This window comes from Condylura cristata, unplaced genomic scaffold (assembly GCF_000260355.1).
Source record: "Condylura cristata isolate star-nosed mole 26May11 unplaced genomic scaffold, ConCri1.0 scaffold00025, whole genome shotgun sequence".
Classification (NCBI taxonomy): domain Eukaryota; kingdom Metazoa; phylum Chordata; class Mammalia; order Eulipotyphla; family Talpidae; genus Condylura; species Condylura cristata.
Genome location: NW_004567126.1, coordinates 10,179,486 through 10,205,634, shown reverse-complemented (window position 1 = coordinate 10,205,634; position 26,149 = coordinate 10,179,486). Strand labels below are relative to the sequence as shown.

Sequence of the window (26,149 nt, the reverse complement as noted above, 5' to 3'; positions counted from 1 at the left end):
CCATAGTCGAGACCAGCACGGCTACGACTACAATGAAGTACCACTTCTATTCCTCCCTGGATGACTATTTGGATCGGCAATGTAGCCCATGCTCTTGCTCCTGTACCGAGTTATTTGTCACCTACCCAAGAACAGAGGGGCTGCCAAGGCAAACTTTATTTAACCTCCACTCTACCAGACAGTCTGCATTCCACTCAAGCTAGGCATTCCAGTCTTGGGGGCTGCAACCCCCCAAGTCCAGTGCTCACAAATAATTCCAAGAATAGGAAGTCTGAAAGGTAATGGCAGGACAAGAATGGCAGACATCAATGGAGATCAAGATAGGCACAAATCTCCCTATGCCCAAAATATCACCGCCATCGTAGTTGTTATTATTAGGGAGGCCTCGCCTTTTTATAGGGCTTTTCATTCAGCGAGCCTAAGATGCCTGATGACAGGGATCCAGTAGCAAGAATTCCTGTTCTTGTTTATAGAAGAGGGTCATCAAAGGGAGGTGGTGCGATGACCCGATCAGGTTCTCTGCAGGGAATCAAGTGACCTCACTCCTCTTAACCCAGGTTCCTTCCTCAACTCATCACATGTTCTTGTATGAATTCTGCTAAGGTAAATGATATAAGCGAGGGTCTCAGCTAAACACTTTGAAGGAGAAAGGCAAGGACTTGAAAAATGGAAATATTTAAATCTTCCAAGGAGCAAGAAGAATCCTAAATAAGAAACCTTTATCTAGAATTAGGTCTACTACAGGTCCTCATTCATATATGCACATTAGTCATTCTGTTCTTAATTTTTGTCCTCTAGGGCCCAAGGTGCCCACAACTCAGCTCTTCAGCGGTACTTTAGCATCCATCCAGCCCTTGCTTGGTGAAGCATAACATACAACAACAAATCTGGGTACCTCCGTCATTTTTTGGGCACACCTTACAGCATGTGAGTCTGTTCCGAATTCCTGTGATCTCATTGGGTGAACTGGGTGCCCGAGTGGCATCATGGCAAGGCTGTTCTCTTTGTCTTCTGCTATGGCCAGTTAGTAACTCATGCACATAAGCTTGGTGCAAAACAAATCTTAGCAAAAATGCATTTATTAAGCTATATAATCAGTAAGAGTGCAGTTTATCAGATTCTAAATGGAAATGTTGGGAAAAGGATCAATGTATAAGTAAAAATAAGCCCTTGATGGTGAGGATGTGTCAATAAGTCAAAATTGTAGGAGCTAAGCAGAACTGACCAAGGCACGACTTACTGAAGAGGGCTGAAATGTCCAAGGAAAGCATCTGCTGATGCTTTAAAACAAAGACACTATCCGACACTATAAACGCCGAGACAGAATTGATCACTACAAGGCCCTAGAAGAGTCAGACCCAGGAAGTAAAAGGACTTGTGCAAACTGGTGGAAATAAACTTCATGTTTGAAGAGACAAATGTAATTTACAAAGTGACTGCCACTTGCTATGTGCTGCAGGGTTTCAGCTTGCCTTTTTCACTGAAGGTAAAAGACACAAACTACACCCACTGTACTATACAGATTTAAACATTTACTCTCTTTTCAGAATTTTCCTCTTGTCCAGACTCGTCCTACTTTCCCTTCTTTGCGAAGGAACATTTGGGATCAGCCTGCTCTCAATTCCTAGCTGCAGGCAGACTGTGGAGTAGCTAAGGGCAATATAAGGTTTTTTCATTCTCAGAGCTTCTGAGCTGTGGTGTTCCAAACTGAACTTCCCAGTCTGGAAGCAAACAACGGATAAAGCCTAAACCAAGAGAACCATCACCAGCAGAATGGTCCTGCTCCTGTCACAACACAAAGCTCTCTGGGAGGCCTAGACTCATTTTTTAGCAGGACACCCTATGATCACACACACCTTTCTTTAGTTTAATGCCCAGCTGCAGGATCTCATATAACTTGCCCTTCCTACTACAGGGACAGCCATGACCCATAACAAGGGAGAAAGGTGGAAGGGGGTCATCAGCTAGTGATCTCTCTTCCATCCACAACCGTCCTCCCCTCTTATTCTATCACACTTCTCTAAGGGTGCCGCATATATATCACCATTGCTTTATCTGAGTCCTGCTTGGGATTGTGAAACTGAGTTAGAACAGGAAAAACTGAGAGATGAGTCAATGGAACGTTCAGATGGACTGAGGCCTCATCCTGAGTGCCCTTCGTCCGCATGCTGTCTTTGTATCTTAACCTAGAGTGGGACGGTAATCCCTGTGCCAATAGCTATCCTGAGGAGATGGAATGGAATTTGTGCCTGAAGTCCAATGTCTCACAGGAGCTTTTCCAGCATTTGTTCTGGAATCCATTGGTAGTAATAGTATGATACTAACAGAAATCTAAGGTTTCAAGGTCGATACACACACACATTCGTCTGACCATTTACTATAAATTATTTATAAGAAGTCCTTTACTAAATACAAATACTATTGTTTATGTAAGCCAAGATACATGAGATAAATGTGCTAAAATAAATATGGCAAAGTAGCCTATTGGTTTTATTTTCTACGTCTATTCTAGTTTTGATATTTGATATCAGTGACATCTCCTTCTACCATCCACATTGTTTCTCAAAGAAGAGAAAAAGCTAAGCCCGGTCTATGCTGTCAAGACTATCTCTGAATGATTCAGAGGACATGGGAGTTCAGGCTTGGGGGTGCCCAGAAATAGTCACTAAAAGGAGAAAAAAGCAACAACAGGCAGACACCAAGACATTCAAGAGTTTCTCTGATGCAAGACATGGGTGGAGGGGGAGGGGTGAAGATCAGGGCTCTCCATTACACGAGCAGTGCATGTCCAGTCCATGTTCAAAGGAACCTGGTCTGAAATAGCTACAGAGAGAGGAATGAAGTACTGGCTAAAAGGAGACAGTTTAATACTAGGGCTTAGGGTGGCACTCCAACATTAGCAGAAGGTCATTTCCCATCAAATCAGAATCAAATCTCATGAGTAAGAAGAGACACTGTAGAGTCCATGTCTAAGCTAGTGAGTGATATTCCCTTCTTTCCTAAGAGAGCAGCTATGGCTGAGTGAGGAAAGACCTGAAAAAGTATGGCATGTTGAGAGTAGTCAGAGAGCAGAAAGTGAAATCACAACCTAGAAAACAGTCATCAGAGTAATTACAATATTCTAATAAAAAATGTCTAGTGTAATTTAAATGTGCACAACACTCATTCTTTGTCCCCTTTTTATCCACTGGCGTGCCTCTGCAGACAAGCCTAATCTCATTGTCACACAGAAAATACAGTTCACAGCAGTCTTCTGCCCACCTGTGACTACGCAGGTGCCCCGCTTTACCTGCTCTCTCCCTCTGCAGGGCAGCAGCCTTCCATGCCTGTGACCTGTTCCATGCCGGGATTTATCTGCCCTGACCTCCCTCAGCGAGGCCACCCTGTGACCTAAGGCTGTCCGCCTGTGACCATGCAGCAAACTTGTCCCGTTCAGGGCAGCTCTCCCTCCCACTATGCCTATGCAATATACTTCTCTGTCCCTTTTGCTAGTAAACCTGCTCTTTAAACCTTAAAAAAAAGGAAAAGAAAAAAGAGGAGCCTCCCTTGTGGTGTAATGGGTTAAGTTTCAGCTCTATGAAGCAATCTGCAGCCACTGCAGCCTGAGTTTGATCCCCAACTGGGGGCTGACCCAGATGGCGCAGCAGGCCTCTCCTATCTCATCTGCTGCTCCCCTCAGCAGTGTATTACAGTCAATTTGCCTGCTCTGTTCCCCACTCTGTCTCTGGTGAGTCCTCTTCCACCTCATCCCTCCCTCGTACCTCTGGCCTGTACCCCAGTTCTTGTATGAATAAATAAATGCATCTTAAAAAACAAAAGAGGAAAAAAAAAAGAGGGAGAGAAAAGGGAGGTCAGGTTAAAGGGCCTGCCATTCTAAATAGACTTATAGTGGATCAGAAGTGTAACTGATTTTATTGCTTTCAAACAGGGCTTTCTACCCTGCAGACGCTTCAGCCTGCCACCTCCCTGCTGTGGGGGCGCCTGCGCATCAGAGTGTGGAGCAGCAGCCTTACCCTCCTGCTCCGGCCCGCTGGTTGTGACAACAAAAATGTCTCCAGACACTGCCACATGTACTTGGAAGGACACAGTTTTCCCACTTGAGAAGCAACTTCAATTTAAGGGTTTTTGGATATAAACAGGCTACTTGTGCAGTCATTTTAACTGGTGTTCTCAGCACAGTTATTTCTGAAATTACGGGCTGAACAGCATTACAGGCCATGCAGCGACTTTCTGGTCTATGGCAATATCAGTAACACCTAAATAGATTAGAGAAGAAAACATGAAAGGACACCTCATGCTCTGAAACACGGTTCACCTTGCGTGAGTAGTGTCACACGTGTACTGTATGTGTGTGTCTATTAGTTCGGAGTGAGTAAAGAAGTGAAATGTATTTTGTGCTGGCAGCTGAAATACAAAAAAAGTTTGAAAAACAGTGATATAATGGGTTAGGAGTTTCAGGAGGCGGGAGGGAAAGCCTAAAGCTATATTCTTAGCCTCCTACAAATACTCCCTACCTCCACCTACCCTCAAGCCACATTTTATAATGTTAACAGTGGCATAAACCATGAGTACTGTGTTCTGGATGCACAGTCCTGGCAGGTTACTATGGGCTCTGCTCATTAAATTCATAGTCCCAATCTACAGGGTGGAAAGGAGAGTGGTGTGGCTCCAAACAGGTTCCCATTAAAGAAGCTTTTCGGGGGGGAAGGGGGTGTCAATTTCACAGCTGATAAAAGCAAACACTTCTCTTCACTCTAATTCTTTCACAGGCTCCTGCCTTCCTGCAATGCCACTTTCTTGTGTTTACAGATGGCTCTTCCCCACAGCTCTCAGCTCTGGCTTCTCAGTCCCCTGGCGGGTCAAGCCAGGTTCCTCAGCACTGCTGCCCTTTGACTGCATCTAGCTCCCATCCTTTACTGCCCTGCTGGCAGAAGAATGAGGAGGAAGTGAACTTACTGAGTGAAAAAACTCCTGCTGCTTTCTCCCAGTGACTACTGTGAAAGCCAATGGCTCATTAAGTCAACAAAATTTCTTCTTTGATTTTTGCCTTTTATGTTTTAAATCATGAAACCACATCTTTCAAACATGTGCTTCCAGGAAAGATTAAAACTACTGCCTAAACCCACAATTTAAGAATCTGAATGCTATACTCTCATATCTAGCCATAATTTTAATTTTGATTAATAGTGCACAGTTATATAAAAGTATATGCACTAAGATATAATGCACTTTTTTTGTTCTTTTTTTCTTTTTTTTTTTTTTAGATTTATTTATTTATTCATAGAGGCCAGAGATGTGGAGAGTGAGAGGATTCACCAGAGACAGAGTGTGGAGCAGAACAGGCAGATCAAGAAGTACACTGCTGCGGGGAGTAGCAGGCGGGTCAGGAGAGGTCTGCCACGCCATGTGGTCACCTCCAGGGCAGGCAGGGATCGAGCTCATGCGGAAGTGGCTTTAGCTTCTTAGTGCTGTGCTGTAACCCACTGTGCCACCAGGGAGGGCCATATGCACTTTTATATGCACAAGTATATAAAAGTAATATGCACTAAGAACTGAAATATTTTAAAGGAAGATGTTAAGAAAATCATCTGATGAATTTCAGAGGTTCTCTTTTTTTCTCTTACAAATTCACACATGAAAATACTGAGAACTAAAAAGGATGAATTCATAACCAGAGGCTGAGAAGGAATATGCAACTTTAAGAGTTGCAAGGAAATCGAGATTATCCCTATATAAGCTCCTCTCAAAATAGAGACCCCTGTGTAACATCAAGGCATAGCCAAGGTTCCAGCCTGTGAATCCAGAAAGGTGGGCTTCTATCTTAGCTCCACCACCCATCAGGAATGTCAACTTGGGGAAATTGCTTAATTCCTGAGAAGGATAATTCCAATCATTAGAAATGTGTCTTACTTATTGGCAACCAAAATCTGCCTTCATGTAAATTCTAGTTATTGGTTCTACCTCTACCCTTTAGAGCTAATAGGAAATAATGAAGTTATTAGGCCAAATTACTATTCCAATAGATAATAATCTGGGGCCATCCTGGTGGCACAGGGGTGAGAAGCAGCACCATGAAGCTATATGCAGTCAAAAGATAATAATTTGCATGTTCAAATGCAGCTATTATTTCTCCAAGTCTTTCCTACAAGTCTTTGATTTCGCCAACCTCAAAGGTGACCAACTAAACTCAAACAAAGACAGTAAATATCTGATGAGTGAAGGAAAGAAATGAACCATTCCTCATTCTGTCCTGTCCTGTGGGTGTGCTTTTTTGTTATTCTCTTGCCCAGACCCAAGCACAAACTCCAGATGTGCCCTGGCCAGCAAGGAATGCAGGAGATTAGTGCCTTCCTTGATCTAGATGCTATACTTCTATTAATACAGTTGAAGACTGTTAGCTTTTTGGGCACATACTTCAAAGCACTGACTCATGAGTATGCAGTCAGCTAGAACCCTAAATCCACATGTGTACATTTGCAAAAATCACATGTAGCCTGGCCATGTGATTAAGCCTGGCCCATTTAAGCCTGGCCTTGCTCATCTGTACTTGCGCAATATTTTAAGAAATCTAAACTCTGACTTACAATACCTATTTCTTTAAATTTAGTTAGTAGTTTCTCACTAAAAGGGAGACAAATTCAACTTTCTGTGGGTGGTTCATGGACTCTGTATGAATTGGTACATAATTCACTCTTCAGTATAATTTTTGGCCATTTTTGCTGCACATCAAATATTCCTAATCATACCTGACTTTTCTAAGTACCACAAATATGCCGCATTGTCTTACTGTTCTGCTTCAATGCTCCACTGTCTGCTGTCTGCTTCCTCACACCTTACGTCCTATCTCAGAGGTTATTTTCTCCTCTCTGGGTGTCTCATAACTGATCAGTGCCTTCTCTGAATCACATGTAAAGTTCTTTTTAAAATCCTAATTTTATAATCTAACTCCTTATTTATACTCTACCTCAACTGGATATTAGACTTCCTAGGTAGAAATTTGAGGTCTTTTTTCTGTTTTGATAACTTACTGGCATCTGACAGAATGGCATCTGACAAAGTAGATAGCCAATAAACAGTAGTTATTAAGTGAATTAATGTCGCTCATAAAGCATAGTTAAGAGCTCATATAAGCTTTGCAGAAGGCAAACTTACCAATATTAAGCAGCAAAAAAATAGAAAGCTCTTATTTATGCTTATGGAGGAGGGCATAATATCTTAAATAGTAGACAACCTAGAAACCATTTATATTTGGTATTTTATAGGCATATAAAGCATCTGACAAATTTAGTTTCTTAATAATCCTTTGTTTACACTAATATTAAAATTAAGCTGGTGTGCCAACACACCAGCTGTAGTGTGGATGCTACATGAAGTATACTGGGTAATAAGTCAACTGAGAATTCATTGTGAACTGCCCATGAAATGGGCAGCTCACACCTGGCTAGAGGTGGAGGGCAGTGGAGTGGCTGAGACATGTCTGGTGCCTGGCACGCTCTGTAAACCCCAGAGAAGAGACAGCTGCCAGCAGACTACATTTTTGTCAGTTTTCCTGGCAAACAGACTCAGAGGCTAGAAGAGACTGAAAGTCAAACAAAAGCAAAGGGGTTATGAGGCATCTGAGTCACACTTGTGTTTTCAGACTTGCCCCTGATGGATAGAGTAACACCAAATTGATACCAACCCATTACATGAAACTAGTAAGAAGACAGGAAGGCAGCAGGAAACCTGTAGAACATGACCGAAAAAACAGACTGCCTTACTAACACAGACGGTGAGATGAACACTCGCGGGCCCCGTGCGTATGGAATGAGGCTAGAACAGAGAGGGAGCGGGAAGTCTGTCCTAGATTTAAGTAGGTGGCACCCTTAGGAGTCCACCCTGGAAGCTTACGATGCAAATCTAGAGCATCTCAGAAGATCTTCAGGTTAACCTGTCTCAGCTCCATACCATGTTGCTATCGATACAGAGCAATCCAACTCTGAAAAATCAGGACTGACAGAATTTACAGGTAGGCAAAATCAAAGTCATGTTCTTTGAGTAACTGCCTGCTGTTTGCTTGATTCAAGTAAAAGCAAGATCTCTTTCTCACACCAGCAACTCCCTCAGTCTCCTAGCAGGTTCTGCATTTTCGGTCTGTTTCCCCTTTGTAAACCTTACTCTCCTGACAAACTAAGGGAAATAAATATTAAAGGAGGAAACCATTTTTATACTAAATGTTTAAAAACAAGATTGGGAAGAACCATGGGACTGCGTAATTTGAAGAATTACAAATTAACAATTTAAGAATTCTTTTAAAACTAGACCTCGATAAAAACTAAGCAATAAAACTTTCACTGTAGAGACTAGATGATCCATAGTCTTCCCTTCCCTGAGCATGTGACCCGGGAAGAAAGGCAAGACACAAGGAGGGCAGAAGGCAGGAGTAGAGGGCCTATGTAGCCGACCGGAACCCCTGCCGTGCCAGGTGCAGTTATCTCACAGGGAGATCTCCAGGCTCTGCTCTGGGCCAAAATTGCCTCTGCAGGAAAGGAGGGAGGAGAGAGCTACAGAAGGGAGAGGGCTAACTAGAGCTCTACTTAGATGCGGCAGACTCTCTAACTTCTGAAAATACTAGAGATGACAGAGTTAAGAGAATCAGGATTGTATACAAATAAGCAGACACGTTAGGGTCCCAAGTTATGCTGTGAAGATGGATGGGGGGAGTTGGAAAAGACAAGACTTAAATCAAAGGATAAACATGAAATGTATATGTTAAGGAGGAAAGACACTGGGTAGAGCATGAGAAAGAGAAAAGTGACTATAATCGACAAAATCACCTTTGGGCAGAAGACCTAGCAGAAGGTAATTGTTTCCCATTTCCTGTTCAAAGCTGAATTTAAAAGCCTTTCAAAGTAGAAGGCTACTTATCCGGAGACCAAGGGTACGGGACGTGCAGTGACAACCCCAGAATCTCTACATTGAGCAACTTTGGGGGCACCACCTATGGTTAGAAAAGGGGAAAGAAGAGGTGGTTGAGGGACTTATTTACATAGCAAACACACTATGTTCAGAAAGGTCACAGATTTACTGGGGGAGAGCTAAAATCTCCCCCAGGAAACCTCCAGACTAAAGTATTTTTCTTACCAATTCATCCCTAATCCTTCCCTGCTTCCGTACTAATGTTATAGGGTTACTCCACACACTTGGTGATACCAAGTATCTAAAAACAGAGGTAAAATCAAAACTGAGGGCATTAACATATTGTTATATCTCCAAAATCAATCAAGTAGGAGCCAATGATCTCCATTCAGGGCTAAAAGCAATAGGAATGCTCTTGATTATATAATTTATTGATAAGATTCCCAGTATCAGTACAGTCTAGCACTGACAACCTCTACTTTACTGAAATGTTTTCCAAAACTTAGGTATGTAAAAAGGCCCTAGCCTATAGTCTGACAAAAGTTCTCAACTCTAAATATCCTTTGGTTATCACTGTGGGCCCGCTCATTCACACCGGCTTCCTGAATCAAAATGGTTTTCAACAAACCATCTCCAGCACTGGATCTCTGAGGAGGGGAATCTGGCAATATACACAGCTCAGAGCAGCAGGTGTACCCTGAAGACGGATCAGAACAGAGAAGAGTGACAGATGAAAGAAACCAGGCTTGTCTAAAAGATAGTAACACTAAGATGAGGAAAGTTCAGCAGCCTCTGAATCACAGAGCAAAGCAGAGAATGGTTTTGGTTACAATCACTAGCAAGACAAGGGCCTATAATTTGCAAGATAAGTTTCTTCTCTCAAAGGTGAACGGGTATTGGTTAATCTACAGCGCCTCCTGGTGCCCAGAGGGAAAATAACTGTCCTAACCTTTTCAAGTGGCGGATAGGCTAGTGGGCTTTCCATAATGTAACACACAAAAGGCTCCTTCTCTAATGACTATACACACACAATCCAAAAGGAGCTGGTTGAAAATACTGAAAAATTCTAAAAGATTCCTTTTTTCATGAAAATAGAAATTAAAGATTCTCCTCTCCACTTTAAAACTGTTTCAATGCCTTTAATATTCTTTACCCTGAATCAGTCTAAATTATACCTGTCTTAAAAGGTCTGGTTTTAATACTTTCTTCTATAAAGTCTATCTGACATTTGCCACCCCAAGAATCTTTTATTTATTTATTTTTTAACTGTTTATGGTTGTTTTTATGGCCACAGAGGATGGTGGCCCCAGCAGGCTGTCCCACAGTCAGGGCCTGGTAGACACCACAGGATTTGTGTGATTGCGCCCCCTGACATTCTTTCAGTGACCAAACCACCTGACGATGCGTTGCTCAGAGTGTGCCCCACCATGACATGATTCTTGACCTCGAGCGAATGGGTAGAATGGTGTGTGGGTAGACAGTCTAAAGGAGGAGGTTCTATTTGAACAATGCAGAACAGTCTTTGCTATAACAGATCACCAAGCAAGCTCGCTATAATACAGACCTGCCATATTTATCTACACGACATCAGACAGATGCGTTTCTTATCTAGCAAATAAAGTTCCCAAGGAAATGGAATGTGTAAATGTGTAAAGACGCAGCCTTGTAAAGGTGGAGAACTCACATTTATTGAGTGCTACCATGTGTCAGGCACGCTTTACGAAATTTTCACTTATTCTCCACTGTTACTCTCATTTGGAGAGGGACTGAGGCAAAGAGAGGTTAAGCGACTTGTCACACAGGTAGCCTGGAACAGGATTTGAATTCAGAGCTAACTTCAAGGTCCATATTCTTATTTCCTTGTGTGCAAGGAAAGAGGCTGAAAAGTGATTCCAGGGAGAACAAGCGTGCAGGACTCTGCAGGAGAGCGCCACTAGACGGGGGACTGAAGAGTCCAAAGGAGAAGTCTGGTTGCTCCGGTCTAACATGGCTTTGGAAACTGGTGTGTGTCCTATTAAAGAGCAGTTGGAGGAATGTAAGATACACTTAGTTTACATTTATGTCTCTGGCCCCCTAGAACTGCTGAGTGTCCCGAGATTCTCGGCAGTGGTAAGCACAGGGACTGGCTGAATTGCCATGGCAGGTGACATTCCTTCATTATTCAAGGACAAACTATCAGCTGATGATAGGAAAGGTATGACGTCTTGATCCTAAGATGGGGGTATAATAAATGACACCTATGAAGTAGGAGAGACTGTCAGGGCCAATGCTGGCCTGGCTTGCTGAAGTCAAGAGCCTCCCCTTGTCAAGGTGAAAGAGGCATTCCTTACCTCCAAGTAAGTGCCATACAGCCTGAATAAAGCCATTGCCACAAAAATTAATTTCAGCGCCTCTAAAGTTAATTAAAGGGCCAGGAGATAACCTGACAGGAAAAATCAGACCTAGTTTGAGAAAACTTTGTATGTGGGGATCTTATAAACATGTATTTTTGTACGGATGCTGGGAAGACAAAAAGATCAGGTGTTAAGACACCAGAACAGAACTAAAAGTATAGGAGCAAAGGAATAAAAACTGCTTATCTGTGTTTTCTGAGAAACTGAATCTTAACTCTGAAAATATTCTAATTGGGAACAGAATATAGAATAGAAATAGCTAAGGAAGACAATACAATATCTGTTCCAGGAGTGCTTTAAGCATAAAATCAGAAAGAAATGCGCTTTATATGCTAACATCGTATGCATGTGTCCTGGGTCCAGTGAGATGGAAAGGAAGAGGCATTAGATGGGGGCAAGGCACAGGACTTCCAGATGAAAGTCTCCACTGCTGTGCAGAAGGCCTGCACGGTACAGCAGTATGGAGTACTAGAAAGGGCATGAACTTTGAGGTCAGGATAATAAAAGTGGAATCGGGGGTGTGACATTTATACTTAAATAATTTGGAGAGATTATTTCATCTGAATGTCATGTTCCTCACCTGTAAAATGTGGAATGCATGTTTGTCTCATAGAATTACTTTGTTCATTAGTATAAAGTACACAGCTGCTAATCTGAGAGTCACAGGGAGAACATCTAAAGTTCGGGAGCCACCTATGCAGTGGAGACCACAGAACTCACGTCATCCACCCTAACTGTCACTAATGGGGGTAAGCATTCCCACCGACAGCGCAACTCTGCATGGTCCCATGGTCCACCCTCAAACTTCCCAACCTTTCCTGAAAGTTGAAGATACCTCTTTTCTAGGAAAATGATAATACAACCTGGCATAAGGTCTAGAGTTAAACATTTAATTTCCTGCTGGGCCCACCAATGGTTGGGCTCCTTAAGCCTGACATATTCTCCTCTTCCTCATATACTTCTCACCTCACATATTCTTCACTGCCCACAGACCACAGAGCTTTCTCCTTTTTTTACTTACTCTTTTTGCTACACTATTCCCGTGTGACCTTCCCTAACCCCCCAACTAAGACATTCATACACAGATGCCAGGAATATGCCTGCTACTCTTTCTGACATGGAGTCTGATGCCATCTTTGGGGTCATGGGGAGGGCAGAGCCCCACATGAGGTATTCACATACTCTACTGCTAGCCTGGCTCATATTTTTATCATGGCATTGCTCTGGGCTTGCAGGCAGGGAACCGGTCCAGCTTCTTCTCATTCCTCCACTCTAGACCAGGCCTCCGTAATAACATCACCCTCACCTCGGCTAGCTCTTCCTGCCCCAAACCTTCTATCATCAATGAAGCAGAGGAGTTGTCTCCTCTTTCCCTCCAACTAGACTATCATTAACTTGATTCTGATGCAGCCAGGGATGATTTTTGTGCATTTTGCACAAGCTGGTTTCAGTCCTGGCTTTATACTGCTACCCCCACCTTCTTCCCTTTCTATGTCTCTAATTCTAAACAAGGAATGCTGCTTTCATAACTGGATGTTCCCAGCACGGAGGCTGACATACGCAGTCAGTCACTATGCATGCCAGACGCCCCTTTGACTTAACAATGCCTTTTTTGGGTATCTAACTGCTCTTCAGCTGCCCTCCCTCACTGCATCTACACCATCAACAATCAAGGAAGATTTATACAGCTTGGCTGAGATCATAACCTTCCCAACCCTGGCTTAGAAGGAGGGGTCACGAGGTTGAATTTACTCTCCTTTTTTTCTTGCCGGCTAGAGAGAGAGCAAGAGAACAAGAGAGTACGCGCTTATGACTTGGCAGAAGTCCCTGGCATCCAAGATTATGTATATAGTCTTGTAAGTGAGCAAAGAAGAGTAAACAAAGCTGGAAGTAGAAGACATTAACTTATTTTCTTGGCAATAATAATTCTGGAGGTAGAAAAATCATAGTATCCTTGGATATAATGTCCATATTAAATCTAGATATACTTCCATTCCATATAAACCCGAGTGTCAGCAAGTACCCTTTTAGTTGTGAATACTTTTACCTTTCATAGAAAATAATCTTTGAGGACACATGAATTTTCTTGTCTTTTTCACTATTTACTGTCATAGTAATTACGTATTGTCAGTTAAAGAGAAATGTGCACTGTGACAAGGTGAAAGGTCAGAGGTTGTGGATATATCCGGACAGTGAATTGATCCTAGCTTTAGAAGAGTTCAGCTAAAGACTTTTAAGATCAGAGGTAGTATCTGTAATTCAGGGCTCTGCTAGAAGTCTTAAAGAAGTAGACCTACTCAAACTTCAGACAGCAGATGAGTAATGAAAACTGTGTGTCTCCAGCTAGACCTCATCCTTGGACCCCTGTTACAGAGACTCTTTTTCCCCATGGCCACAGATTCCCTGGAATCTACAATTTCTAGTGCAAAATTCAGCATTACATTCAGTTTCTGTCCAATTTGAGACTCTAATATGAAGGAGAGTTCAGCAGCCTTACCTCTGAATTAGGGTCCCGAAGAGAAGACGAAGAACTTTCTGCATGTTCTCTGTACATAGCCACCGCCACTGTTCCATTAGCAGCAGGAGGAGCAGCTCCAGGGCTGTGTCAGCCAGCTCTGTCTCTGTGCCTGGGGAGTGAGGTGGCATCAAAGGAAACTGAGATTCAAACTTAAGGAACAGATTTTAATGTCACTGGGTCTTCTCCACCTTTATTCCACTGTAGAGTTTTTTAATTCTTCTGTATGCAAAAGATATTTATTTCATATTTAGAAAGTTCAGTGACAGGCTGTGTTTTTTTATAATTCATTTATGCTTCTTAGTCACTTAGTAATTTTTTTTTATCCTTTAGAAAGATCTTGCATATAATTACCTAGTTTCTGTTTATTTCCTCTTAAATAAATTTTATATTTATAAAATATATTTTATACTTCTGTTCCAGAAACAAAAAATAGTGTTTTAAGTAAGTTCTTAGAGCTGGTGACTAACTGGAACTGTAAAGGCCCACTCTTTTGTCCTTAACCCCATCCATGCTTGTATTTCCCTCGCCTCCAAAAATATCACAGAAATGTTGTAGGCAGCAGATTTAGGCAAGTTATGGGCTGAACAATGTACCGCTTAAAGAAAATGGTAAATTTTCTAGCATAAGAACAGAATTAGAAGGGCTCAGCTATAAACTATCCTTTCAGAGATAATAATGTTCACATTTATAGGCTTGATTATGGAGACAATTACATTGTTTTCTCATCCCACCTAATAATTTGTAATTCCTTATGATTCTGATGCATTCACTGTCTTCATACTTCCTTTACTTACGAAGTGTGATGTGTGAAGAGAATTCTATTTTTCACATATTTAAATTAAAGTCTACGGCACATGAGAAGCAACAGTGAAATCATACTCTCCCTCCTTCTGACATCACAATATTTTGATCCTTTATTTTCATCATGGGCCTTAGTAGAAATAAAGAAAACCTTTCTTCCTATAAAAACTTTATCCTTACATAAAGTCTAGCTCAGTAAATATGGTTATTAATATCCAAATCACCAACAACACATGTTAAGAGCTGAAGCCAACAGCACAGAAAAGACCACCGAGAGAGAGTGCACAGGAAGAACAAAGAGCCCAAAATAAACCTCTAGAAAGTTAGGGTAGGGAGTCAACCGGGGCCTGAGAAGGGATCATAAGAGGTACAGAAAGAAAATGAGGAAAGGGGTACCACAGTTACTATTGGAAGTTCTCAGCAGTTCTCACATACCCCAAAGGTATGTCGAAATAATTTACAGGTGAAGACATTATAAGCATGGATCTTATCTTGCTGTACGAGAACTCCCTGTTTTTGTGCCCTACTTTCTCCATGATTCAGCTCTGGGGACTGTGTCATATTCTTTATATCTCAGCAGTCTGCACAGTAACTCAGGCACTGATATTTAACACATGGCTTGTTTAGTTGAATGGAAGAGAAATATACGTGTTGAATCTCAGCCCTCACAAGTCCCAAGTAGACAGTACCTGGGCTCCCTTCTCTGTGGGAGCAGAGATCTTGTCATTTACCTGGATCACTACTGCTGAAATGTTGGGTTAGCACAGCTGTAGCTGGTAAGTAACCATCCACGCAGTCTTTGGGAATCTGTAGAGGAAGTTTTTCTGGGGTATCTTCTGGCTGCAGTCCTAGTAACTTTGACTGTTTTTCAATAAAGGATTCCATCCCAGACATGGAGAGGACCTCTGACTCCTGCAGGAAGGGCCAGTGGTGCATCACACAAAGAATGCAAGAAGAAGGAGAGCAAATGATTCATGACCAGCTTTCTCCCATTTCTTCTTGCTAACTGTAACAGCCTTAGGAAAGCTCTATTATTGTTGTTATTTTTTTTTACCTACACTGTAAAGAAATCAATTTGCATTCAATATGCTTTAAATACTTTTGAGTCATCTGTTCTTTTTCCATCTCATTCTATCATCCATTATCCAAACCCAACCCAAAACCAGTAGGAATTCCAAACCACTCAGCAAAAATATGTTCAAATTAAAATTAGAGATCTAGACTTTGGTAAGTCTTGTAGCAAATCACTGATATCCTCTCTGATTGGGGTCTCAATGGCTTTAAGAGTAGAAGCAACAGTCCACTTATGAATGTCCCATGAATGTCTTACCATATTGCCATCCTGGAGACAGTAGAGAATCTTTTCATGTGTGTCAGTCATACTTAGTGCTGGGGCAATTTTACTGGATGAAAACCTCAATCTGGACCTGGTACAGAAATAAGAGCAAACACAGAATGTAGTTCATGGTCTGGAACCCAACATAAAAAGCTGGCCAGTATTAATACCTTAAAATAACAACACGCATGCTTATTTATGTGAGTTTACAATGGTCAAAGTTGTCAGGAGAGACCTGGTTCTGAAACCACCCTAATAATATATATTCTGGCAACTCTTATTCATACAGTGCAATTTCTGCATTAAGTTACTTTATAGTGCATTTGCAAAAGGATTTTTGCTAGTGTAAAATAAGGTCTACTTGTGTTATGGTTCTATCTCTACAGGTTAGAAGAGTAGCTAGAACACAGCTTGCACTTATTACTAATATGTTGAAGATTTAAAATACCAGGACATTCTGAAGTTGATGGACCATTCTGCACATCTGTTTATTCCCTATTATTCCAAATAAACCCAGAGAAGAGGCTGCAAGTACTAACTTCGGTATTTCAAGGAATATTGTTTTCGTACACAAAGGCATCATGGTAATTCTTCAAAATGTGCACCCAGGGGAAAAAAGACTAAGAACTGAGTCTGTTATTGCTAGCCCATGAAATACAAACACAGAGACAGAAACAGCCAGTCATTTAGGTAAACTTTCATACAGACACAGCCGCTCCCGCATATACTCTGTCTTCCTAATGGCCCAGATACAGATAACGTTTACAGGAAGGGAAATGTAGTTTCCTCTCCCTCCTCCTGTTGGCTCTGGAAGCTATTTCTGGGATCCTAATGCAGGAGAGAGTGGAACAGCCAACCAGTTACTAAAACAGGCCCCACAGGGATCCATACTAGCCCTTTCCTATTTACTGCGAATACATGCTATTTCAGAGTCAAGATTTCCAGAGAAAATGGCAAAGTTTAGTCATAAGACTTAAGTCATAATAGTAAAGAAATATCTTAATTTTCCAGGAAAAAAGAAAATGAGACCCTCCATATTCCAGAGTTTTCCTCCCAGTCAAAATTCCCTCATCAGTTTGGGCTCTGGGTTCCATGACAAAAGCAAACATTGATCAGGGCTGCCTCTGCAGAACATCAGGATCTTTGGGTGGAACACTGAGTATGTGGTCTGCTTTGCATAAAAACTGATGTGTATGAGCCATCCTTCTTCTAGGGCTTGAGAGTAAGGGTGGGCTGTAGCTGAGGATCAGAGATCAACCTGAGAACTGGAAAGGGTCCTGGGTGACTGAGGGCTTCTCACTTGCTAGCCTTCTTGCCTTCAGTCTGGGGCTTGCTTTCTGTCTCCGCCTCACTCAGCTCCTCTGTGGGGCTCTGGGGTTCAGAGCGAGGAAATGCTGTCTTCAAGGTGTCCACAATAGCACTCACCACCATCTGCGAGTGTCAGAGATACAAAGTCAGACAGGAACCACCTAGTGAGAAGCTGTCTCAGTGCTTTATGTTGTCAAGATGAGGAGATACCCACATTATCTAGGCAGAGTCTTACCAGGACAGACACTAGTCAGTGATTTAGTGGCACTGATCCTTTCTCTGTGGCCATGAAAGCCCCCCTCCTCACAGAACTATGACACACAGTACCATGGGGAAAGAAGGCAAACAATGGGATAAACAGAAATCTGGGAGTTCTGCAAGCTAATGAAGTAACTTTCATTTTCAGTTTCTTTTTATATAAAAGAATGAGTTTTACTTTTGAAATTGATAATACTTTCCCCTAGATGTGACTAAGAAGGGGTAACAGAGAAAGAAATGTATAGAGAAAAGGGACAGTTTATTAACTGATTATTAAAATAAGAAATATAGTCCAAGTAATAAATAACACCATGCTAAAGAAATTTACCCGGAATAATGAACTGGTTTTTCTAGTATTTCGAACAATTTATCTTCATCAAGACGGCAAGAACAACAAAATCCATGCAAGTCAAAATTAAGCAATCTGGAGTTGACTGATATAAACTGTATTCATAAAGATTACATAAAACCAACCTCATTGAAGAGTAAAAATTATCACTAATTTTCAAATTGGGAAAATGTCAAAAGTTGTTGGAAAGGAAAATATACAAGCAACTAATATCCTAAGATATCAAAGAAACAGAAGAAACATTTACTTTCCCTCTGGTTTCTTTTCCTAATAGTAATTGCTTTTCTGAAGCAAACTCAGTACCCTGCATTCTCTAATCATCTTGTGTTCTCCTTTACAAGCACAGCCAGCAAAGCTAAGACAAAGCTGAAATGGCCCAGAAAGGCAACAGTTAAGAATGAGGGGTAACAAAGGATGGCATGAATGTAGATATTCACTTGCTTTCCAGTTTCACAAAATGGTAGACTGTGGAGGGTCCTTAACTGCTGATTTCACAAGCAATAGTGTACTACATGGATTTAAACAGCATCTCATAAGTTGACATTGACTCAATGAGTGAATACACCTGCATGGATAAACACATTTTCATGGAACCCTGGGGATTTTCTAAGGGCATTCTTTTCTAGTTTTTTTTCCCCCTCATAACAGTGTATGTCTTGGGCCCTCTTTGGTGGCACAATGGGTTCAAGCACACTATGAAGCTATCATAGCCGCTATCGCATGACTTCGATCCCTACCAAATGGCGTGGCAGACCTCTCCTGTCCTGCCTACTGCTGCTCCCCTCAGCAGTGTATTTCAGTCCATCTGCCTGTTCTGCAACTCACTCTGTCTCTGGTGAATCCTCTCACCCCCACACCTCTGGCCTGTACCTCAGTTCTGTATGTATAAATAAATCTTAAAAAAAAAAAAAAATAGTATGTCTCCTTACTCCTATTACATGAAACGGCACTTTATCATTTTATCTCGAAATCAATGAGAAAAGGGAGGTCCCTCTTCTACCAATGAGTCAGTGTTTCCTAACCTTTTCAAACATGTGCCGTCTTCTGATAAACACAAACCTTGGACTTCTGCCTTGGAAATTCTTGGAGAGGATAAATTCTCTCCGCACTGTTCTCCAGCAGATCTAAACACAGGTTAGTGTCCTATCTGGGCCCTCCTTCTGAGTGACCAGTGCTAAGAGTGTCCTTCATCTCTAGAAGAGACTTATCTATGGAGGTAAGATATGTCCTCATATCCTTCTCTAGAATAACAATGCCTTGATAGTCCCAGGGTGTATAGATATATGTCCACTTATTGTGTCCTCATAGCTGTTCACTGTAGTTCAGCAAGTTGGTGGTCCAACCAATATTTAACAAGAGGTACTGAAAATTCCAGTCCACTATGGGGACTACATCTGATGTAAAACATATACAAATAAAGAAATTTTACACACACACATATATATATAAAAGAAAATTCCAGTCCATAGTCTCTTGACTTCTCTTGCTGTCTATCCCTACACACCACAATCCTTTTTTTTTTTTTTTAAAGATTTACTTATGTACCCATACAGAACTGGGGCATAGGCCAGTGGTGCAGGGGCGGTGAGAGGATTCACCAGAGCACAGAGTGGGGAGCAGGTCAGGCAGATCGATGAAGTACACTGCTGAGAGGAGCAGTGGGCGAGACAGGAGAGGTCTGCCACGCCATGTGGGTCACCTCCAGGGCTGGGGATAGAACTCGCACTGAGGCAGCTTTGGCTAGCATCCTAACCCGTTTCAACAGCTGAAAGGTCCCTCCTTATTTTTCAAGCACTAGCTCCATTTTGATGAGAAATTAAAACTGAGCACAAGGCCCTGCTGTACCTTGTCTATTCTGGAGACCATGAGAGGCTTCTTGACAAAGGCAATACGAGCATCTGTGTTCAGAGCAAGGAACTCCTGCACCTCCTCACTATTTGCAATCTCCGGAATGGCACAGAGTTGCTGCAAAAGATATAAGAAGAACTTCAAAGAGAAATTCAAATCCCCAGATCCCTCTACGTCAGCTTGGATATGTGGTGATTAGAATGAAGGCAGAGTCAAAACAAACTCTAACCTTTAGGAATGATTCCAGGAGGCTCTTACGGGCTTCTACTCTCTCACTATCCATGTTTCCAAATGGAAGATCTGGAAAGAGCTTTTTAGGACCCTTCACATCTTAAAAAAAAAAATCATTAACAGTCACTGAGAACTATTCTATGTAAACAACCATCATAGAGGTAGGGAAAGCAGAGGTGTTGAATATATTTCCTTGGGACTTAATAGTTCAGGAGTTCCAAACATACTCCATTCATACAGCCTATTTTAATTATTTAATGACAATATAAGGAATAAGTGGCCACATATTACAGTGCTTATGGGAGAGTCTAAATTACAGCTGCCCATGTGTATAATTTGATTCAACCCCTACCATAATAATGACCTTAGGCAAGTTACCTAATCTTTAACTTCATTTTTCCTATAAAAGTGAAATAATGGTAATACCTATCTCACAAGTTGTTATGAGAATTAAATAAGCCATTATGTGTACAATGCTAAGAAGAAAACGTGGCCTATATGCTCAAGTTTGGCTCAGTATTAGCTGCTGGTATTAAGAAAGAAAATGTATAACTAAAGTACATAATTTAGGTTTAGACTTATTTAGATGTTTATTTGAGTGATTATCAGCACTTTTAAAAACAAAGCAGCTCCTTCCTAGCTTATTTTCAGAATTAAATTTTATTATGTTTTCTTACCATTTCTGAGCCTACTGGTGTCAAATAGTGCGTGCACACACACACATACACACACACACACCCCTGGTGGCTAAAGAAAGGTGACAAGTATTTCTGGATAATTTCATTTTTAAGAGTAATCAGTGTATGAGTCTAGAAATACTCGTTTAACTTCTCACACTGCTTTATAGGAATCAGTGGAAATGTGAAAGCATTCTGAAGCTTAAGCTAGACAGGACCCCAGTGGCAGTGGGGCACCTCAGAATTACCCAGTGCTCTCCAATACTAAAACCCCAAACACCTGAAAACCACTGGGGGAGCACAGAGCCTCGGATGCTGCATTCTCCTCTTCCATCCCTCCCCACAAACCTACAGGCCCCACAGTCTCCCAAACCAGGGTGGCTAGATGTGAAAAGCAAGAAAGCAATGTGGGGCTGAGGAAAGTCCTGACTTTTGATGAACTTCCGCAGATCTGATTTCTCCTCTAGGCGGGTTTGCAGATTCAGGAACTCGCGGTAGCGGCGATTTACAGTGTGGTAGGCCAGCTGCTGCAGGCCGCTGCTGTGCTCACTGTCAAGGGCTGTCTCGTACTGTTGAATGAACACATTCGTTTACTGCATCAGTTCAATGGCCACAGTAAGAGCAGTGTAGAGGTAATGGAAGGGAGATGTTCCTATTTTACTCCCGAACTTGCTAGCTGACTGCAGCCCTAAGTTGTAATGAGTAACTCAAATTCCAAGATAGCTGAATTTTACTGCTTTGCACTCCTCTTTTCATCTCTAAGTTCCCTCCCACAAAATCTTTACTTATAAAAATAGCTACATAACTGCTTTTCAAATCTAAAAACAGTATAAAATAGAAGGCACATCAATGATAAAAATTCAGATGTTCTAAAGGGATAAACATTTTGCAGACTTTATCAGTTGGAGGAAGAAAAAAAATCACCCCAAACAACCAATAAACAATTTGTTTGCCTAGAGTGCATTAAAGGGACATGTGCTATTCGACTTTGGGCAGCTTATTATCCTTGGAGCTAAACTGACATTTTGCCCAGTAAGTATAAATCATCTGTATGATCAGAAGTCACATGAAGGCTGGAGAGACTAGAAAAGGTCACTGTTTTCACATGTTTGGAGGGCATTATGCAGGAAAACTGTAAATTCTCTCTGAGAATGAAAGTTGCAACTTAGTAGAGGGGAAAATTTTTGGATAGAGTAACTAAGATGTAATGAGATGTAGAAGAACCATTTTTATGCTTTTCTGGAGCAGGTTTTATCACTGTTTGGCTGAAATATATCATGGACAAGTGATGGAAGAAAGATCTCAATGGGGTTGTGGCTAGTGTTTTAAAATTGGAGACAGATAAACAGATTCATTACATCTGACACATAGCCAAGTAATCCCTCAGTTCAGCACTAAGAAGGAAACATGAAGGTAAGACACATATGTGCCTATGAGTTATGAGGCTTTCCGTGGAACCATCAACTTTCCTGGGGGAGTGCAGCACCTAAGTGTGTTCATGGTTGGTGTTTGGACTCAAAATGAGAAAAATCCAAATGGGGCAGGCAAGTTAAATTCAATGTAGAGAGAGTATCATGCAGAAACCCTCTTTTCAGACATCTTCCCTGCTAACTTTTTTCTTTTTTTAATTAAACAGTAGTATTTTTTGTATTTTGTTTTAGGAAGGAAGGTTATTTACCTTTAAATACCTCAGGAGGCAGCAAGTACCTTATTCCTAGAGATATTAAAAGTAGAAGCCACTTTTTAAAAAAGGGGGAACCACTTGGCAGATATGAAGGAGAGGTGTATATTAGGTGGCTGGCTTGATTAGAGCCAGCAGTTTTATAAAACTGGTTTTAAAATAGGCTTTCTCCAAATCCTCACCTGAAGATTTGTATTTAAAAAAATAATAGCATGTTAGTTAGGATCCAGTCTTAGAAATTCTTATTTAGCATCAATCAAGTCTATCAGCATCTATATATTTAAAAAGCAGCCCAAGTGATCTTTGGGGTGCAGCTAGGTTTGGGAACCACTGGAAAATGTGACCCTCAGTATTATAACAACTCTAAGAGTCTAAAATTGTATAATGGATAAAATATACTGGTAGAGTATTAGATAAAATGATTGCTTTATGTGTGAGCTTCAGACCATTCACAGATGCCTGCTGAATTAAGCAGAAAACTAAGAGAAAGTTCTCAGAGCACGTGCTTTGCTGTTTTCCAAACCCATCCCCAGCACAGAGCAGGTGACTACAGTTCTAACCCTGTTACCTTCACTGTGTAGAGCGTATAGGGGTGGAATCCAGTGCCACTGTGCTCTCGAGCAGTAATGGTGCCAGTGATACGAAGGTTCTGGATGACAACTGGGCCATCTGGACTGCTCAGGGGCTCAAAGCTGAAGGTGGCTGAGCTGAGAGGACCGGTTGGAGAGGAAGAAAGCAGAACCTGTGGCAGATTAGGATCAAGGGAACTCACACCATTGGTGAGATCCTTCTCTAAGCACGAGGGTCGTGTGGGGCAGGCTGTTTCGGGACTTGCCAACAAATCTGAAAGAGATGTAACGTCTCCGTGCTCTACCTCCTTGTCTGCTGTGTCAACCTGGATCTCAGGGCAGGAATTCAGCATGGAGACCAGCAGGCCTGCTTCTGTCTCTGGACCCTCAGCCTCTGTTCCTTCCGCTCCTTCACATCCTTCACCATCCTTAGATTCCAGAGAATGGGAATTCTCTAGGGCACAAAGGGCGTCTTGGATCCTGTCAGAGAGGAAGTTGCCTGGGGTAACAAGCATTATGGATTCTTTGCTCAGTTCACACAATGGGGACTCTAGCTCTGGGTCTTCACATAAAAATAGAGGGCCTCGAATATCTGGCTGCAGAAAATGAGATGAGTTGCTTGCTATTTTTCTTTCTTCTGACATTTCACCCAAATCTCCATCCACAAAGTCATGGCTTTCTTCAACAACTGGGCGAGAAGGCCCCTCTGCTTCACTACAGTTTGGAAGCACCGGGACTGCTGCCGGGGAAGGGGCTCTTGCCTCTGGCAGATTCTGTGCCTCAGCCACCAGTGGTAGAGATGTGGGCACTGAGGGTTGTTCCAGGTTACTGGCTAGGCAGAGTGGTTTAACTTCTGCTGGGTCATTTCTGGCTTTGGAAAAGATACCCACAAGTACAAGGTGAATCCAGTCAGGGTCTGACAGCTTGCTGATCAGTGGTAAGATGACATTGCAAGTAATGAGTTCGACCACTACATGGCGACCAGTCCGGGTCTCCAAGTGAGGCTTTGGCACTAGTCCTTGAAGTAGTATATCCACAATGGCACGTGTATAGGTGACCTCTGCACTGGGGTTTTGTACAGCAGGATGTGGAGCAGTAACCTGGCAGTAAGCCTCCCAGAGCTGGGATGGCTCAACCGAATCACTGTGTTTCCCTGCTGTGGCTTTCTTGGCATGAATATAGCTCTGCAGGTGACAACCACAGAGAGTCAGAACCCTCTGGGTAAGAACATGACTGTCCACCATGCTCATTCTCCTCCGGAGGTCCTGGACCAACCCTTTCATGGCGGCCTCCATTTCTTCCTCAAAGGCTGGTTCCTGGCTCACAGAGCGGTACCAGGATGACACAAAATCCCTCATGATCATCTGGATGGTGCAGTTGATCTCTTGTTCCAGTTGTTTCTCTGCCTGAGGATTTGGCGGGCAGGTGGTCATTTGGATAAAGCGTTCCAGGTGCAGTCGACCTGAAGCCCCCACAATGGCGTTTGGTCCGAGCCAACCTCCCAGCACCACCAGCAAGGCTGACAGCAGGCACAGAAGCCACACATTCACCAGAAAGTGAATGACCAGAAGCCAGCCCAGTACGACTCCCACAGCCACCAGCTTTCGGCTACTCAGCAGGTTACTGAGGCCGCTGCTGGACCCAGCTGGGATCTCCGGTAAGGAGGACGGTGTTTCTTCTGCCTTCATGGCTGCAAGGATCAGGTGGCTCCCCTAGACAGCCAACCTCTACTTTACTTCCGAGTTAGGGGTTGGGGCATTAAGTGTATCCAGGATACGAGGCAATATGGGGTGCTATTCACGGTCCCGGCCACGTCCCCCAGCCACATTGGTAGCTCTGCTTCTCGCACTCGCTCTGGCCTTTTCCAAAGACGCTGCTCTCGAGGCAAATCGCTCACCTTTTTCAGTCGAGAGCCACTTCGCTGCCCTGGGAGGACGGCACGGAGCGTTCTGGGGGGTCCCACTCACCAAACACTGACAGAAGCTGAGACTGGGGCGGGACTGCGGCGGGTCGCACAGCGCCGGGAGTAGGGGCGCGCCCACACAGGGCGCGACGAAAGCGAGCTCAATGGTGTCTTCTCCGCCAGCCTCGCGGAAGCCTCGGCCAGGTAAAGGCGGCCGGAGCAACCGGGCTCAGCAGCCAGGTTTGTGTTACGGCGGCCGGCCGGCCGGCCCCGGCGACTACTTCCGGATCGACGTCCGCGGAGCGAGGAGTGCTGGGAAAGCGAGCGCTCGCCGGGAGGAGCGGAGCGAGTCTGCGCCCCCTGGTGGTAAGAAGCCGCCGTGACCACTCCGTGCAAACCGTTCTCCGGGCATCTTTGAACCTGAGAGCTAGCGGAGCTCAAGGGTGGCCCCAGATTCCCACCGTGGTAAAGGAAGATAAGCGAGCCTCTGGGCAGAAAATGACCATCAAAGACTACACTTCCAGCTCTCATTATTCACTAAAGTCTCCAACTGCCTTTCACTGCTTTGGCAAATTTTGAATAACCCAGTTTATTTTAATCCCAGGGTATTTTTTTACCCTGCTTCTCACAGTGCCTCCCGCCTTTCCCCAACATATTCACCTAACTTGTTTGTCGGAATTGCAGAATTCAAGCATAAAACATTAATACAGGAATACATTTATTTCTTAAATTTCATATACTGTCTAATACATGTTTGTGATTTGAGACTATTTGCTGGTGCATTACACAAACAAAATACTTTGAGCATCTGTTATATTCAGTCACGTAGTGTGAAAAGTGAGAGCTGTCCTGTCCTCAAGAATCTTGTAGCTAATGGGGGAGACTGCTTCTTGCATCATAAGTTGATATGCAAAAATGCAAATCAGTATTGGGCATAGTAAAATGCAATATCTGACAGGCGTTCAGGGATCAGGAAAGATCGTTGTAGGGTGCAGTGCTTAAGGGGGATTTATAGAGAAGATAGCCTTAATAGTGAATCTTCTGTTGCCCTCCATCTCAACTTCTCTTTCATCCCCAAATACATAGGCAAAAATGTGGCAGTTAAAAATGTATTTACAGAAATCCCCTAGTAGATTTGCTCTGTGTTTAGTTGTTCATGGTTTCAGCAAATTTGTCTGACAGTAAGCACTGACCATACATAACAATACTTATGCCAGTTTCACAGGAAACTAGTTTCTTTCCCCATCTTGTCCCTGGGAACTCTGCAATGTGGCTGTCCTTTTCATTTTGACACACATTTGCAAAGAACTGTTCATGACTGCCCATCTTCAGTGTTCTCCATGCTGCTGGGCCCTTTCATCATCACAGCATTAGTCTAC

General features: G+C 42.7%; 1 protein-coding gene across 1 annotated transcript in view; it reads right to left on the bottom strand.

Moving 5' to 3' along the window:
* SNX19 (sorting nexin 19) overlaps positions 1–25,049 on the bottom strand; it is a 30,846-nt gene extending 5,797 nt beyond the window's left edge. The window contains exons 1-8 of the mRNA XM_012729748.1: positions 22,867–25,049; positions 21,048–21,186; positions 19,939–20,039; positions 19,707–19,826; positions 17,247–17,377; positions 15,941–16,037; positions 15,342–15,522; positions 13,789–13,918 (exon numbers count right to left, since the gene is read on the bottom strand). Coding sequence (XP_012585202.1) covers positions 13,789–13,918; positions 15,342–15,522; positions 15,941–16,037; positions 17,247–17,377; positions 19,707–19,826; positions 19,939–20,039; positions 21,048–21,186; positions 22,867–24,555 — 2,588 coding nt within the window. The 5' untranslated portion in view covers positions 24,556–25,049. The remainder of the gene's footprint in view (positions 1–13,788; positions 13,919–15,341; positions 15,523–15,940; positions 16,038–17,246; positions 17,378–19,706; positions 19,827–19,938; positions 20,040–21,047; positions 21,187–22,866) is intronic.
* Positions 25,050–26,149: the final 1,100 nt, after the last annotated feature.